We start from the raw sequence: 19,172 nt of genomic DNA, 5'->3' as shown, positions 1-19,172 counted from the left end.
GCGGAGATAAGCTGTCATTCCATTATATAAAGCTCTGATGAGACCACACCTGGACTATTGTGCTCAGATTTAGTCCCTAGGATTTGAAGGGGATAAATTAACTTTAGAGAGAGTGAAGAGGCTGATAACAAAAATGATATCATCACTGTACAATGTTAGTTATGAGGATAGGTTAAGGGAATATGAACTGCAGATTTGGTAGATAGAGGAAGAGGTGATATGATTGAGACTTTTAAGCTGTTAAGAGGTAGTTACAGGGTTGACACTGGGGAGTTCTTTTGTTTGGTGGGACAAGGGAAAGGAGTGAGGACAAGGGACCATCCTTGGAAGTTGTAAGGGAGTAAGTAGTAGTTTATTTGCATGGAAGGTGGTTGAACCATGCAATGCATTGTCTGATAGTGATGAGAGCATGAATGGTTAACGAGTTCAAGGAGTCGTATAATAGACTTTGTGTTTTCTAGGGTGAACCTCCAATGATGAGCTTGTGACTCTATGAAGGTCTGAATCATCATCATAATAATAATTCATTATTGTGAGATTAATTTCAGATCTTCCAAAGTATGACTCAATAGGATATGCAAGTTTAAAACTTTGCAGAGATATTATATTGGAGCCAGTGACTATGTTGTCATCTCTCTCTCTCTCTCTAATGCAGTGGTTCTCAAAGGGTGCGCCCTAGAAGATTTCCGGGTGCGCCCTGTGGTATTCCAGAGAAATATGTGTCCAGATATAAAAATAAATATAGTTACTCTATTATACCTTTTCATTATGGATATACTGCTCTTTTTGTCAACACATCATTATTATGTTAATTAACAGCGGTTTTTCTTGCAAAGAGAACAAGAATGTGGTTTATTCTTGTTGTGTATATTTCTTATTTTAAAAGTGTTGGAAGTGGATGTTATGTGCATATTACTTATTTTCAGATAAATACACCCAAATAAAATGGATAGATTTCTCAAAAAAGAAGTGCGATATTGGAGAATCTGATTCTGGAAGTGAGCAAAAGTTAAGTGCAAGTAAGAAAGTAAAATCGCGGCCTACTCGCAAATATAATGAAAGTTATTTAAGCTTTGGTTTCACTTGGACCGGAAGTGAAGATCATCCTTTGCCACTATGTTTAGTATGTGGATGTAAAATGGCAAATGAATCATTGCTTCCTAGTAAATTGAGTAAACATTTTAAAACTATACACTCTAATTTACAAGATAAATCTGTAAGTTTTTTCAAGAGATTGAACAGCAAACAAAAGCAGCAAATTCTTTTAAAAGTGTAATGACTGTTTCTGATAAAGCTCAAATCGCTTCTTATCAAGTCTCAGAATTGATAGCAAAAAATATGAAAGATCATACTTTAGGTGAGTCACTTATTTTGCCTGCATGCAAAAAAATGATCATGACAATGCTAGGAAATGAAGCAGAAATGAAAATAAGCAAGATTCCTCTGTCCAATGATACAGTTCACAGGCATATTATAGAAATGTCTTCTGATATCGAGAAAAATGTATGCAGTAATAAACTTCAGTATTCAAATTTTGCATTGCAAGTTGATGAGTCAACAGACATTACTAACAAGGCGCAACTCTTAGCATTCGTCCGTTTTATTAATGAAGATCAAATAGTAAATCAGTTTCTTTTTTGCAAAGAATTAAGTGTGTCTACAAAATTTGAGGACATTTTTAACATTTTGAATAGCTATCTTGATAAATGGCAGTTAACATGAAAGTTGTGTGTAGGCATTTGTACAGATGGAGCCCCTTCCATGGTAGGCTGTATTAAGGGCCTTACATCTTTTGTAAAAAAACAAAATGAGAATGTTATCGTAACTCACTGCTTTCTTCACAGGGAGGCCTTGATGGCAAAAACATTGGGAGAAAATTAAGAGAAGTTTTAGATCAAGTTGTTCAGATGGTAAACTTTATTAAAACAAGACCTGTCAAATCGCGTTTATTCGAAAAGCTTTGTATCGATATGGATTCACAACACAGACGGCTGCTTTTACACACTGAGGTGAGGCGGCTGTCAAGGGGGAAAGTACTTACCCTTGTACATGAGCTACGACAAGAACTTCTTGCATTTTTTGAAGAGATGAAACAATTACATTTTTGTAACCTCCTTCGGTGCGAATTTTGGATTGCCAGGTTACAGTATTTGGCCGATATATTTCAGCAGCTCAATATTTTGAATACTAGCATGCAAGGGAAAGAAGAAAATATTCTCGCATCCACTGACAAAATGAAAGCGTTTCAGAGAAAACTACAGATTTGGAAAAGAAAAGCTGTTGAAGGTAATTTGGAAATGTTTCCATTGGTAAGTAACACTTGCATAAATGAAATACTTCCAATAATAGTTGAACATTTAACAAGTTTAGAAGAAAAATTGAGTTCTTATTTTCCATCACTTAACACTGAACAATACTATTGAATTAGAAACCCATTTATGGAAACTTCAAGTGATTTTGGTTTAACATTAACAGAAGAAGAAGAACTGGCAGCTATATCCACTGATCGTGGATTGATGATTAAACATAAGGAATTGTCTCTTGAAGCCTTTTGGATTTCTATAAAAGAAGAATATGTGTCAATACCCAAAAAATCTTTGAACATTTTACTACAATTTTCAACATCATATATATGTGAATTAGGATTTTCTACCCTCACCACAATTAAGTGTAAAAAGAGAGGAACTCTTCAATGTATTGACGAGGAAATGAGAGTTTGCTTTTCAAATATATGCCCAAACATTGAAGCAATCGCTAGGACACATCAGGCTCATGTTTCTCGTAAACACAAGAATGAATAAACTTAAGGTATGTTTCATTTTATTTTTTTTTATCGCATCATTTTTTTTCTGTAACATTTGACTTAATTATTATAACATATTTCTCAGAAATTTGTATATAGTGCGCCTACAATTATTTGTAGGATTTTAAATGTGCCCCGACTTCAAAAAGTTTGAGAACCTCTGCTCTAATGCATATAAAATTAGATATGGTATAATCTAACTATTGATATTACTGTTTTTAGTTCTTGGAAAAGCTGTTCATTCTCTTGTGAAAATTGGCGAAGATTTGTGTATAGATATACATCAGAATGGGGTAAGTATATATAGCAGAAACAGATTATATAAGAATGTTTAATGGTTTAGATTAAAAATAATTATAAGACTGTATTTTTAAAATTAAAATTCTCATTGTTTAAACAGCATACTTTAGTTCTGTCTGAAACCTGATTCTCCAGTTCTAATGTTGATTTGTAACTTAATTATGTGTTCTGTATAAGATTTCATTTAAACCACAAAGATTGTGTTTCAAAGTTTTCCTTGTGTTACCCTTATTACATGCTTTTTTTTTTCTAGATCAAAAATGCTTGAAGAGAAATCGCTTCTATTCCAGATATTTGTTATGAGGTAAAATCTGACCTAAACCCAGTTTGGCCTTTGCCATTTTTCATTTCAGCAATTTTTCTTTTCTCAAGTATGTTATGAACACTTAAATGGTGTGTGTATCAATTTACAGTTTGATAATTTGTATACCACCTTCAAACCAGTCCAAAAGTTGTCATCTTTCTTTCTAAGTTTTGGGAAGTGATTGTTGTTAATTATTTAAATTTTTTAAATTTAATTAATTAATTTGATATCTGTACCCACTTCTCTGAACTTGAATAGTGTTTCCTTGTACTATGCGTTGTGGCCAAGACACATGATATTATATGCATGTTGTATGACTTGTTCTTGTATTCAGAATTTAAATATTATTACCAGTTACTCTGCCTTCTCCCTGAATGAAACTCATGGCATATTGAGCAAAATATATAGGAGTAATAAATTATATTTGGTTTTCTCTTAAGTATAAAACTGTTATTTAAAAAAATATGCTATTTGAAGGCCATATTTCCTCAGCCTGTCCTCATATGCACAGTTCCATATACTACTAATAGATGGCTAGTAATCTTGGTTACTTGCTACTGAATCTTTTCAGCCATCTTCCCATCTCCTTGGCCAGATGACTATATCTACATGTAGTAATTCAGATGTGGTCTTATCAAAGCTTTGTGAAATAGGAGAATAACTTCCTTAGTGTTCTGTATAAGAGTGTTGTTATCACATTGCTAAGTGATTTAGCCACTTAGCAGTGTGAGCCATAGACTTTAACTCTGTCTGCTATAAACCCCCACCAACTCTTGGATTCATTGACTACTTGCAACAAATTCCCATTAATATAATCCTTTGTCTACAGCATCTACCTGAAATCATAACCTTACACTTGGTAACATTGAACTGATATTCATTTATCTGAATAACAAATCTGTTCAGGTCAGCCTGTAGAGATTCTGCACCAGCTATGTCCCTTATCACTCTTCACAACTTAACATCATTAGCAGATAATGGATATCATCCTCTAGGAATGATATCCATTGCATCCCAAACTTTCATTGCAAGTGTACACCTTTTAAAATTTTTATCAATTTCCAGGTATGTATCCTTAAGGGGTGTACAGGCTACTCTGAGAGTACTGCATTATTAAATTAAAAACATATGAAACAGTTATTTGAATTATTAAATACATTACAATAAATCACTTTAGAAGCTTACAAAATTACTTCTTGGCCTTTTGGCTAAGATCAATAATGAATAGTTCACTTGATGGTAGGGTGAGCCTGCCACCAAGTGTAACCACTGCTATGTATTATTATTATTAACAACATCTAACATCCATAGAGTCAGAGACTCATCGTAGGAGGTGCACACAATGCTCATCCAACCATGCTTTGTATTGATTGAATGTGTCTACATTCACAACACACTCAGTCAATGCATTCCACTCAGCAACCATTCTCCATGCAAAGAACCTGCGCACACCCTCCTTATACACTTTCTAGCATTGGCATCTTGTTCTGCCCCCCCCCTCCCATTCTATGAAAAATCTCTCAACCTGATAACAACCTGACTCGCTTGTGTCTCAATCATACCCCCCCCTTTCCTCCTATTCATGAGACTTTGCAATTACATTCTCTCAATCTATCCTCGCACTCCACATTCCAATGACCACTGATTGCCTATATGAATCTTCTCTGGACCCTTTCCAGCATATCCTCGTCATCATGATAAACCAGTGACCAAATCTGTGCACAATAATCCACATGAGGCCTGATCAAGGTCTTATACAATGGCATCATAACCTCTATTTTTGCATGTCAAGATTCCCTACATCCTTGCCATTATCCAATGTGATGTCTTCACAACTTGCTCAATGTGGCCCCTGAATTTCAGGTCTTGCCCACCATCACTCCTAGATCTCATCTCCTCCTTTAGAGTTTCCCCACCAAGTGTATACTTTGCATCCCATTGTTGCTTACCACATCTCAAAACTTTACAGTTTGCAACATTGAACTGATCGTTCCATTTACCTGCCCATTCATACAATCTATTCAAGTCCTCTTGTAAGGACATAACATCTGCTTGACTCTGCATTGTTCTCCCCAGCTTTGCACGATCTGCAAGCAGCTGCATATCACTAGTCAAACCCATCCCAATATCATTAACATACAAAATGAAAACAACAATTGTCCCAAAACCCCCTGTAGTACACCACTACTGAACTTCCTCTTATGTGATACCGCACCCCATATACAACTTTCTGATACCTGTCTGACAACCAGTCACTGGTCCAACTCAGAAGTCTGTTATCCAATCCCATCTGTTTCAATTTATTTAATAGTATGTCATGTGGCAACCTATCAAAAGCTTTTGCAAAATCCAAGTAAACCACTTGGATTTTGGTTCCAAGTTAGTAAAGCATGATCTCCCCTTAACAAACCCATGCTGATAACCACAAAGAATACTGCTGTTTTCAACTCAATTCTGTATCAGACTTCTCACTAATCTCTCTAGGACCTTCACAACTCCAGATATACAGATGGGTGTATAATTTGAAGCCACAGTCTTATCACCACCTTTATGCAGTGGAGCAATTTTACCTTCTTTCCACTCCCTTGAAACCTGTGCTATTGTAAGACTCTTATTAAACAGGCATGCCAGTACTACTGCCAATTCCCTGAACATTCCTTTGAAATGCATGGTGATGTGTCATCAAATCTTATCACCTTATTGACATAAGGTTATTTATTTCCTCAAACACCTCTTGCTCACTCACAATTAAGCCATCCTCTCCTATGTCCTCTACACTTAAGTTACTCATGACTCCACTCTGATCAGGATAAGACATCCTTATAAATTGATCACTGAATACCTCAACAATGTCTTCTGCAGCAGTTACAATGTCTTTTATCGCTTTCATCCATTAACATCATCTTGCCACAATCATTCTTCCTTCTACTTGCCACATACCTTAAAAAAAAAAAAAACCTCTAGTGTTTTTCTTTACCTGATTTGCCAATTTCTGCTCATACTGCACTTTTGTTTTCCATACTGAGTCACTCTCCTGGATTGTTCTTTATACTCTTCATGTAACTGATTATTACTATTCATCTTGTACTTCCTCCAAAGTATCTTCTTTTTCCAGATTTCATGATTAAGCACCTCATTTATTCATTTTACACCTACCTTATTCAGCCTTTTGGCCTTAGGAATGCATTCACACATTGATGCTGTTATGTATTTCTTTGTCAGTTCCCATGCAGCATTTATTTCCTTACTGCTGAACTCCTTGTTCCATTCTATAGCTCCAAGCTATCTCCTAAGTTTGCCACAATCACCAGCCTTATAATTCCACATATATCCTTTCCTTTCAAAAGTCTGCATATGTCTAGCTATAACCCAGGTGATGATCACTTCTTGATCGCTTTCATCAACTGGAGGAAAGTGTGAAACCACTCTCACAATTACATTCTCTGATGAAATGATCAGATATAGAACTCTCGATCCTCGCGCACCCTCCTTCACATACTGCCTGAGATAGTTCTCTCTGAAGAACTCAAGAAATTAATTTTCCTTATTCCCAAATGCTATCTCTTCATTCCAATCTCATCATCAAATTCCTGCCATGTACCCTCAAGGGGCGTACAGGATATGATAGTACTACATGAAAAAAATTACATCATTATTAATTTCCTATCTACAATTTTCCTCCAAATCAGTCTGTTACTTGTCAAGACTCCAACATTATCAGATCTTATATTTCTATCGTCTAAAGCACTTTGTACCGTATCAATCCACCTATATCTTGGTCTTCCTCTGGATCGTTTTGCTGCCAACCTGACAGAGAACACTTGTTTTGCTAATCTTTCCTCGCCCATTCTGTTTCAGTGACCATACCACCTGAGATTAGCTCTGCTAACGCATTCCTGGATGCTGACAATGTCAAGTTCTTTCCTAATATCCTCGTTTTTAATAAGATACTGCCATTGATGCCATCTGTTCATGCCTATAATCTTTCTCAGGACTCTCATATCTGTGGTCTCTAGTCTTTGGTCAAGTGTGTTACTTCTGACCCAGCTCTCAGATCCATATGTTAAAACTGGTTTGAATACTGTCTTGTATGCAGCTAATTTCTAATTTAGTGTTCCGACTAATTTTTCTCTTATTCCATATGAATTTATTAAATTGACTTCCCACCATACCAGCTTTGCTGATTCTGTTGTCTATTTCTATATTTAATTTACCATCTTCAGTAAAAATCGTGCCTAAATAGCTGAAATGTTTTACTTGTTCCACAGGTTCTCCATTCACAACACAGTTGACATTTTCAGTGATTCTGCCTATTTTCATTGTCTTTGTCTTTTTATTGCTGACCTTCATACCATATCTATTACAACAGCTATTCAATTTAGTCAGAGAATCTTGCAGACTTGTAGCGGATTTATTTAGAAGTATAACATCATCCGCATAAAGCAAAGAGCTGACATTAACATCTCCAATTTTGATATAAGGTTTAATACCACTTTCCTTCATAATGTGATCCATATAGATAATGAATAACAGAGGGGATAATGTACATCCTTGTCTCACACCAGATTTAACATTAAACCATCTTCCTGTACTTCCGTCAATTCTAACTGCTGATTTACAACTCAAATAAAGACTAAGTATTGCTTAATATAATGCCCCATGAACACCATATAACTGCAGCGTATTGAATAGCTTCTCTCTTGGCACCTTGTCATATGCCTTTTCCAGATCGACAAAACTTAAATACAGATCTTTGTTATATTCCCATGCTTTCTCGACTATTTGTCGTAAAGTGAAGATCTGATCCTGACAGCCTCTATTTGGCCTGAATCCAGCTTGTTCTTCACCAAGCTTTTCTTCCACAATTCTTCTCAACCGTTTCTCAAGTATACTTGCATAGATCTTGCCAGGAACACTCAGTAGGGAAATACCTCTGTAATTCTCACATGCAGTTTTATTTCCCTTTTTATATATGGGTACTATGAGAGCTCTACTGAAATCATTGGGAATTCGTCCCTCTGTCCAGGCTTTCTGACCTATGCAGTGCAGCCACTGTAAGACTCTTATACCCATACTTCAGCATTTCTGGTCGAATATCATCTACTCCTGCTGCCTTTCCACATTTCAAGCCTTTGATGGCTTTTTCTACTTCAAGTATGGATATGTATTCCTGACTACATGCCTGGTCAGTGTTTTTTTACTACCGAGCTGTCATCACTGCTTGTTTCATTTAGCAGTTTTTCAAAGTAATTACTCCATAATTCAAGGATATCTTTTTCTCCCATTTTCATGTCACCTTTATCATCTCTAATTCCTTTTACAGCACTCTTTCCTCCATTCTTAAGCTTCTTCAACAACCTCCAGAATATTTTGCCACCTTCTTGATATTTATTTTCTATATTCATGCCAAAATCCTCCCATGACTTTTGTTTAGCTAGGTTTACACAGTGTTTAGCATTCTTACATTTGTCTCTATATTCTCTAAGAGCACAATCTGACTTATTTGACAGGAACTTTTGGTATGCTTTCTTCTTTTCCTTCAATGCCTCTTTAACTTCCTGTGTCCACCAGGGAGTTCTGATTTTTTTATCCTTACAGACAACCTCACCACATGCCTCTCTGGCAGAATCAATTAATGTTTTCTTCAGAGTTTGCCACTGAATCTCCAAGGTTTGATTCCTATTCTCAAACTCTTTCATTTTTTCTTCAATAATCTTTGTGTATTTTAGTCTACAGCTCACATCTGAGAGCTACTCAACTTTTATTCGCTTTAAAACTTTCTTGCATGTTATTCTTTTCAATATGAAATTCAATTTTATCCTGCTCAAGACTAAATAGTGATCACTTCCAATTTCAAATCCTCTGTACACTCTGGTGTCCTGCACCAGGGAGAAAACATCACTACCAACAATAACATAGTCAATGAGACTTTTCTTATTCCTAGCCGCTTCTCTTCATGTTATCTCTACTGCCATAATTAAAATCACCCATAATAATTACACATCTTTCATAAGAAAGATTCCTGTAATTGGACCACATGTTTATTACGATAAATAACAATAAAAAAACAACCCGACAAGTTTCGTCAATCGTATGACTTACATCTTCATAGATCAAAGGTAGCTAAAAGTTAAAACACGTGAAATGAGAAATTACTCAAAATAGTCATTCTATGCAGTTTTCTAACTGTTAGTTAAATTGAATATCCAAATGTAGATTCAGTGCAATGCTAAGTTTGAACAATGCTGTCACGTTGTGCTCTTCACATTCACATTGTCCGAGGTCTGACTTGGGTATATTTTTTATCAATGCTGACCAAACTTTGTGTAGAATTAGGCCCTGGTTTTTGTTGCATTGTGTTGTAATTCTAAGCATGTTTGTAGCTTCTTTAAATTTCCTTATGAAACAATTTTTTCCAACACTTCATTTATTCACTAATCCAAGTTGTTTATACTTTCTTCGTCACCACCTGTCAAATTCCTGGGCCTATAGCAACATCAAACTAAATACGTCTTCCTGTCAACCAACAGAATGGATGTCAATTTAATGTGGCAAAATGTAAGGTTATGCATTTTGGGGTGAAAAGATTAGCAGCAGTATATCACATTGGTGGAACTGTACTCCAGGAGATTGATGAGGCCAGGGACTTGGGAGTGTTGGTGGATAAGGAGTTTAGGGGGCACATTGCAAAAGTGGCTAAATCAGCTCATCAAATCACTTGGATGCTGAAGAATACTTTGACGAGCAGAGATAAGCAAGTTATTGTTCCTCTGTATCGAGCCTTGATATGACCCCATCTTGATTACTCTGCCCAGATATGGTCACCTAGGTTTCTTCTTGATGGGGAGGAGGTTGAGAGGATCCAGAGGCGAGTGACCAAGATGATAGCAGGTCTATGGAATGAACCATATGAAAACAGGTTGAGGATTTGTGGGTTGCAGAAATTGGTTGATAGGTGGAAAAGGGGAGATATGATTGAGACATTCAAATTGCTAAAGGGTTTCTATAGGATTAATTCAGAGGATATTTTTGAGAACAGGACTGGTGGTGGGAGGACTAGGGATCAGATCATCCATGGAAGCTGGGAAAGAGTGTGGTTAGTAAGGGTGTTAGAGCTGGGTTTTTTACTTTTAGAGTGGTGAATGAGTGGAATAAGCTGTCAGAGTCTGTTCTGGGTGCCATGACAGTGAATGAGTTCAAGGCAAAGAATGATAGATACTGTGTGAATGTCGAATAGTTGTGATGGACATGATGTTTAGGGCCTCCCTCGATGAGTCTAAGGACTCCTTGGAGTCGCCCGTAATAATAATAATAACCTTCATATTATTCCACACTGCCTCATTACCATTGCCACTATTTCCCTCTTTCATGTCTACCTTATGTAGACATAATTCCCCTGCTATCATCAGCAGCACTCCTCCTCATTTCTTGTCCTTTCTATCCTTGCGAAAAATACTGTATCCTTACATTTCTATTCCTGTTAGAATATCATATTCATTCAACTATGTTTTTTCACTTATTCCAGTGATTTTGGGGCGAATAAACTCAAGCAGTGAAACCATTTCATCTCCTTATTTGTGATACTGCTGGCATTTGTAAACAAACAGTAATTCAATTTTAGGTCTATAACCAGTCATGTCCAAGCCACTTGTTGGTTGTGATTTCCCCACCAGACCTCTGCAGTCACCTTTATCACCACTTACCACATATATCTGTTCAGTCTCAACTTCTCCACCCACATCACAATATACTCCATCTTCATACACACATTCACTGCCACTTTCAACATCCACTCTCCTTATGCCATCTCTCTGTTCACCTTGCTCCCCCAGTTTCCCTATTCTTCTTGCATTCCCATTCTCTCTTTATCTCTCACACTACTACTGTTTCCACTGCCGAGCACGTCTGTCTCTTCAATGCCACTCTCCTGATTTTTCCCTTCATCTCTTTTTTCTGATCTCTTGCACACATTGCACACTGTACTTCCATTCAGCAACACTTTCTCCATTGCACTCACTCCAAGCCATTCAAATGCAGTCCATCACTCCTGTATAATTTCATTCTGCTCTCAAACACATGCCACATATCCACAAACCGTACTCCCTTCTCCTTGCACAGCTCCACTGGCATACCATTCATGATTTTGGCTCTCCATCATAACTCATCGTCATACTTTGGCAACACACTGACAACCTTTCCTACTACACTGTTATCTTTCCCTCTTCTCAATAGCCCCCTGATATTTGTCTTCACAATCATGACTAACTCTCTTGCTCATTTCTTCCTCATGTCTAATCCCTTAACTATCCTACTCATTCTCCCTCCTGGATAGCAAACCTTATAGACTTTCTAAGTATCTAGTCCTCTAACTCATTAGTATGAGTTAACTCTAGCTTAGCATCTTTGAGTGATTGAGTTAAAATGATCCTTTGAGTCCCTCATCAGGGTTAGTGATCTGAGGGATCACTTTCTTTTATAGAGGGCTTAAGATTAAGATAATGAGTGATAGTGATATCGTTGCCGAAATATGAGTTCTTTTTGGAAGTATTTAACAATAATTAATTATTTTTGCATCATATTTCTGAGTGTTTGTGTGATTAACTGTAAGGATAATGTGCTTAATTTTTTTTATTTCTAAAGGTTTAATATTTGTTTTATTGTACACTGTATTGTGCATTATGGTGCCATTGTACAAAACAATTATGTTCATTGCAGCATGTGCAAAATGTATAGCCTTCTCAGAACGAAAGATTTTTGGAGGGACAGTGTAACTGGAATGTGTTTGTTGAAAGTGTTTCATGACTGAATGTCATAGGTGTGAGCAGTGAGTTGAAAGACTAAATGCATGATAATGTGATTGGTATACTTATTGTTGCAAGTGGTATGAGTGACTGCACAATCAGTGCAGTGATAAATGATGAGCATGACCAGATAGTAATGAAGAAGACAGTGCACTTTCATGGAGTTCTGAACAAAACATGAGATTTCGTGTTTGGAGAAACACCTGGTAGATGGTATGACACAGAAGCAAAAACGTGAAAATAAGGATTGGATTTTGTATGGTGATTTATTGATAAGAAGTCCTTGAGGAGAGTGTGAAAAACTCATGTTTTCCTGGAGCTAAGATAAAGGATGTCAGTGATGCTATAAGGATGCAGAGAGTTGAGGTGCAAGAGATGTTTATTTTGGCTGGTACTAATGATTTAGCAGGTGACAAGCGAGGTATGCAAGAAGACATGAAACAATTGCTAATGCATGTGAAAAAGTAGAATGAGAAAGTAAAAGTTGTCAGTCTGTTGCCATGGTATGATAGAGGTGAGCTATGATCACGAATGAATAAATTTGCAGGTGGAATAGTGTGAAATTTGTATATCTATGGCGTGAATTTGATGGAAGGAAATATTAATATAAAGTAGATGGCTTGCATCTAAATGGATTTGGTATCAGGAATCTTGAGAAAGTGTTGTTCAGTGCGAGTTCAGAAGTACAAAGTCAGGGGAACTAGAATGTTTGGTGGGGATGCAGGTGAGTATGTGTCCAGGCAACCTAGAGGTTAGTAAGTGGTAGAGTGATCACATGATGCAAAATGTTGCACCTGAGGTTAACTTGAGTCAGCCAAGTAACACAAGGTATCCTATGTAAGGGAGGTTGTGGGATGAAGGGAGTTTTGTAGTTGAGGTATGCTAATGCCATCAATATTCAAAATTAGGCTGAGTAGTTTTTTTGCATTGGTTAGCACAACTTGGCTGAAAGTTATAGGCATTAGTGACACGTGGCTGACCAAAGATGATATCATCATAGGAATAGAATGAAAGGGATATAGTGTCTTCAGGGAGGACAGAAGGAACAGGATGGGGGAGGAATTTTGCTAATGATAGCAGAGGAATTAAAGTTAAAAAAAAAAGTAGAAATACATTAGAAGGGGACAGAGATTCAGAGGGTTCATTTGAGGCTATCTAGATTTGAAATAGAGTCCAACACGGCTAATATGCAATGTAAGCTGCTGTTATAATCTAGGAGGTATGTGGGAGAATGTAGATAATGCATACTCAGAAATTAATATGATGAGTACAGGTTGAGTAATTATTATGGGAGATTTCAACTGTGGGGACATAGATTGGGAGGAGAAATAGTCATAGGCAAGGAAGGAAATGGTGAAGGAATTCCTGATGTCAGGGAGAACAGAAGGAACAGGATGGGGAGGGATTTTGCTAATGAAAGTAGAGGAAGTGAAGTTAAAAAAAAAAAAAAAGTCTTGAACACTAGGTTCAAGAGTGCTGGATCTGATCACTGCATCGAAGAACTTAACACTAACCAATCTAGCTACTTTGCCTCTGTTTTGAGAAAGTGATCATGCAGTCTTGACTTGGAAGATTGCTAGACATGCAGAATTTTCTATTAAGAAGGGATTATACATATATATATATATATGGAATTACAAAGCAGTTAATTATGACAAGCTGAGGAGACAGTTTTCAGCAGAGCAATGGCATAATTATTTGGAGGGGAGAGATGTTGTTGATCAAGGGGTGTGTTTGAAGAAGGCAGTATCTGAATGTATGCCTAGCATAGAAGGATAAATCATGTAGACTTAGATGGATGAATAGCTTCATTAAACAGGAGTTGCACATGATGAAAAGGTTGTGACTGATAAAGATTGTGGCAGGCATTTGGAATGCTCCCTATGAGAATAGATTAATGGTCTATAGGCTTCACAAATTAGCTGATAGATTATTATTATTACGGGCAACTCCAAGGAGCCCTTAGACTCATCGAGGAAAGCCCTAAACATCATGTCAAGAACAACTATTCAACATTTCAACATCTACACAGTATCTATCATACTTTGCCTTGAACTCATTCACAGTCATGGCACCTACAACAGACTCTCGCAGCTTATTCCACTCATTCACCACTCTCCAAGTAAAAAAACACCCTTGCTAACCACACTCTTGCCCAATTTCCATGGATGGCCCCTAGTCCTCCCACCACCAGTCTTGTTCTGAAAAATATCCTCTAAATTAATCTTATAGAATCCTTTCAGTAATTTGAATGTCTCAATCATATCACCCCTTTTCTGCCTCTCAACCAATTTCTGCAACCACAAATCTTAAACCTGTTCTCATAAGGTTCATTCCATAGACCTGCTGTCATCCTGGTCACTCGCCTCTGGATCCTCTTCACCTCCTCCCCATCAAGAAGAAACCCTGGCACCCAGATCTGGGCGCAGTAGTCAAGATGGGGTCTTATCAAGGCTCAGTACAGAGGAACAATAACTTGCTTGTCTCTGCTCGTCAAAGTATTCTTCAGTAACCAAGTGATTTGATGAGCTGATTTAGCCACTTTTGCGATGTGCCCCCTCAACTTCAACTCCCTATCCACCAACACTCCCAAATCCCTGCCCCCCATCAATCTTCTGGAGTACAGTTCTACCAATGTGGTATACTGCTGCTAATCTTTTCACCCCAAAATGCATAACCTTACACTTTGCCACATTAAATTGACATCTATTCTCCTTAGCCCAATCCTCCAATCTATCCAAATCATCCTGCAGAATTTTGACAAGTGCATTCACTATTGCTCTATCTCAACTTTGCATCATCAGCAAACAAATGAACAGTTCCTCTCAGATTCTTTCCTATATCGTTAATGAACAAATTAAATAATAGTGGTCTAAGAACAGAACCCTGCAGCACACCACTAGTCACGGGTTGTCTTTTGGATTCTACTCCTGAATAAACTACTCTCTGATATCTCTCCATCAACCACCCTCAGTTTACTGAATCAGTTTACACATTTAGTTTACTGATTAGAATTCCATGTGGTATCCTGCCAAAGGCCTTAGCAAGGTCCAGCAGTATCACTGTAAACCCATTATCCTTATCCAGTTCAGCCGTCACTGTGTTATAAAACATGAGCAAGCTACTGAAGCATGATCTACCCTTCACAAAACCCTCTGTCCCCCATACAGTATGCCATTTTCATTTATCCATTCCTGTATTTTTCTCTTGACTACTTTCTCCAAAATCTTGACAATGACTCCTGATATGCTGATCGGTCGGTAATTTGCAACAGCAGTCTCAGAACCTACTTTATGCAGTGGAACTATTTTCCCCTCTTTCCACCCCATTTCCAGCTCAAGCTTAATAGTGTTATTCATCCATTTAACCCCTACTTGATTTATTATTCGGGCTCTTGGTATACAGTCAGCCATTACCTCCTTCAAACGCTCCTTTACCGCTTCCCATGCACTATCAACCTCCAGCCCTTGCAGCTTTACATGCCATGGCACTGAATCAAGCAATTTCCTAAGCTTGTCATACTTACCAGCCTGGTAATTCCACATGTACCCTTTCTTAATTGAAAATTCCACACATTTAGCCACCTCCCAGGTCAAGACCTTATGATCACTCTCGCCAATTGGTGGCAGCGTGGTCATATTCATTACAGTCAAATTCTCAGATGCAATTACTAGGTCAAGTACTCTCGAACCCCTAGTCTATTTCATTACATGCTGTCTATGATAATTATCCCTTAATAACTGCATAAAATCCATTTCCTTCCTCCCATGTGTCCTCTCCTCCTTCCAATCAATGTTACTATAGTTGAAATCCCCCATAATAATTACCCTCCTTCCACTCATTGCATCTATTTGTCTATGCATACTATCTCCACCATCTATTCCATCACCTAGTCTATAGCAACATCCAACTGTATATTTTATTCCACTAGTCTCAATCTTACACCAAATAGCCTCAAATATGCTCTCTTCACTATTCTGCGGTTCATTTCAATTCTCCTTGGCTGCAGTTCATCAGCTATCATCAGTAACACTCCTTCTCCCATTCTTTTCTCTCTGTCCCCATCTAAACACACTATACCCTTCGCATTCTATCCCACTAGCTATATCATCTTCTGTCAGTCATATCTCACTATTGCCAATAACCTGTGGCCAGGAAGAGCCAACCAAGGCCAAAAATTCTTCCTTCTTGTTCCTAATACTCCTGGCATCAGTATACATGAAGTGCAGAAGCCTGTTAATCCCACCCCTATCTTGATGCCTTATACTAACTATCCCATTCTGATTTGTTGTCCTTCGTACTAGCTCAGGCATATTATACACATTCTTACACTGAACTGCCTCACTGATGTCCGCATATCCACTTCCTCTTCCCCCCCCCCCAATAGCTCTAGTTTCCTAGATTCTGCACATCCACTTTCACTTCATTCAGCAACACTTTTTCCAGTCTTTGCACACCAAATCCATTCAGATGCAAGCCATCCATCTTGTATAAGTCCTTTCGCCCATCAAACTCACTCCACACATCCACAAACTCCACACCACTCCTCCTGCATAACCTGCACATAAAGTCATTTGCAATTATGCCCCCCCCTTCTCAACTCTTCTCTGTCATACTGTGGCAACAGACTCACCATCTTAACTCTCTCACTCTTTTCTTTTGTTGCCTCTAGTAATTCCTTCAGGTCCTCTCTCATAGCAAATTTATCACCTTTTAAATCATTCGTTCCTGCCACTACTATAATTTCTTTCACCCTCTGCTTTTACGTTCTAATAGCCTCACTTACATCCTTAATTTTCGCACCTGGTAAGTACGATTTTATCGACCTCTCACCTATTACACCTCTTACTAGCGAATCACCGATGATGATAAAGAACGATGATGATAGATGATAAAGAGGAGACAGAAGGATTTAAGTTACTAAATGGGTTTTATAGGATTGACATAGAGGAATTTTTTTCAGTATATGAAGAAGAGATAGAGAACAGGGGTTTACCAGTTGAAGTTGTATGAGAGTGTAGTTATCAAGAGTGTTAGGACTAGGTTTTTCACTTGGAGGGTGGTGATTTCATGGAGTGGGTTGCCAGAGGTGGTTGTGGGTGCTTTATCAATGAATGAGTTTGAGAAGTATGTAGGTATTGTGTGAACGATGGCTAGTAAGTGAATAAATGGATCTTCCACGTATTTATTATAATAATATTAAATACAAACATGATTAAACACGTATAGATCAAGCATGGGTAATGAAACCATCACTGATGGTCATTATAATTTAAGATACAAATGATTCAGAAATTTAGCAGAGAGTTCTGACTACATGATTCAAGCTATTTGTATTTAAACTTTTAATGCAGATGGTTTGAACCACAGCTTGCCATCAACCAGATGCCACCCTAATGGAGTTTGTCGAGAAATGCAAAGTCATGCTTTTTATTTAAAACTTCCTTTAAATTTTTTAGCTATTGCAACATTAATTATAAAATACTTCATAATAATGTTTTACTGTATAAACAACACCAAGAGAGGAAAAATATATATTTATTAAACTCTAATATTTCACTGGTTTTCTAATCAGCATCATCAGAGCACAAATTATAAATGTGATAAGCACACGTCACTGAACTAAGTGTGGAAAACAGTTTAAATTGTAACTGACAACAGAATTAATGCTTTTACATGGTGTCCTCTATGGTTAGATAACCATAAAGTTAATATAGAGAAGGCAGGCTATCAACTTAAAATGATAATCTCCCTGATTTTTGGTAAATTAAGACAGCGATACTTGTTCAGGTTGGGAGAGTGCTTCATAACTGATGCTGATTCTAAAATTAGTGTCTGAGACCTATGTAATAAAGATGTTTTCCTCCATTTTGATTTTATGCAGAGGAATATCCAGAGCATGATCTTCCAATTCCTGCCATACAAACGATCGCAGATGTATTTTTTGTGTTCTTCTAGGTGGACATTAATGGATCTACTAGTCTGTCCGCAATAGGTCAAACTGCAAGCAGAAGAACTTTATATACTTTGGGATGTTCAACAGGATATAGTTGATCTTTAGGAGAACATATGAAAACTGAATGAAAAGTTGGAAAGCGGCATGGAGATCATATTAGCCAAGAACTGTGGCTATTTTTTCTGATGTACCCTTCACATATTAAGATACTGGGATCCTGTGTGTTGAAAGGATGGCAGTGCATGCAATATTTTACCTATTTTATATGGGCTGTAGCCATTAGCTGAATGTGTGTTGCATAGGTCGCTGAGCTCAGTTTCAAGGGTTGTGTCATTTAAACAAATAGCCTTGGCTTGGTGGGTAAGTGTTTTACAGATGCCATACTGTTAGAAAGGATAGTAGTGTGATTGTTTATGTAAATATTTACCTGTATGATGAGTGGGTTTTCTGTAAATGGAGAGGAATAATGATCTATTAGAAGTCATGTCACTAGTGTATCTAAAAAGGGAGACAATTCTTAATTTATTTTTCTGTAGTGATTTATTTTAGGGTATCGACTATTCAGATGCACCAAAAATGTATCTAATGTGTCTGGACCACAAAGCCAAGCAGCAGCAGACCCATCGTCATCTTCTCTTCAAGGATTAGGCATTTGCCTGTTCTGGCTTCACTGGTCTTTCCATCTTGTCACATGTCTCTCTCTTTTTTTCCCCTTTCCCTTTGGTCTATATCTATCCACCTCTTTTGGTAGCCAATATCTTTCCATCCTAGATAGATGGATGTTCTTTCTGTTTCTCTCTATATTCCTTGATCTTTTTATTTATGTCATAAATATCTAGTTTATTTCTGATGTCTTCATTTCTTATATGGTCCAATTTTGTGCATCCTTTAATTGTTCTTAAAAATCGCATCTCTGCAGCTTGTATTTTATTTCACCTGAGTGGAGTGGCCATTACTTGATAAAATTTTAGCTGAGTTTCTTGACTTGTTTTTTTTTTATTCAGTGTT

At 37.3% G+C, this 19,172-nt stretch overlaps 1 protein-coding gene across 4 annotated transcripts in view; it reads left to right on the top strand.

The window, feature by feature from the left end:
• Window positions 1-19,172, top strand: part of Rad9 (cell cycle checkpoint control protein Rad9) — a 242,435-nt gene that overhangs the window by 40,382 nt on the left and 182,881 nt on the right. For all 4 annotated transcript variants that reach the window (XM_090413858.1, XM_090413854.1, XM_090413855.1 and 1 more), the window contains one exon: window positions 3,026-3,096. In XM_090413858.1, coding sequence (XP_090269984.1) covers window positions 3,026-3,096 — 71 coding nt within the window. The remainder of the gene's footprint in view (window positions 1-3,025; window positions 3,097-19,172) is intronic.

Source organism: Typopeltis vanoorti, chromosome 24, assembly GCF_054136105.1.
Source record: "Typopeltis vanoorti isolate ZY-2024b chromosome 24, IOZ_Tvanoo_1.0, whole genome shotgun sequence".
NCBI classification, from domain to species: Eukaryota; Metazoa; Arthropoda; class Arachnida; order Uropygi; family Thelyphonidae; genus Typopeltis; species Typopeltis vanoorti.
Note: the sequence above shows the minus strand (reverse complement) of the source record. Positions and strands in the feature narration are given on the sequence as shown.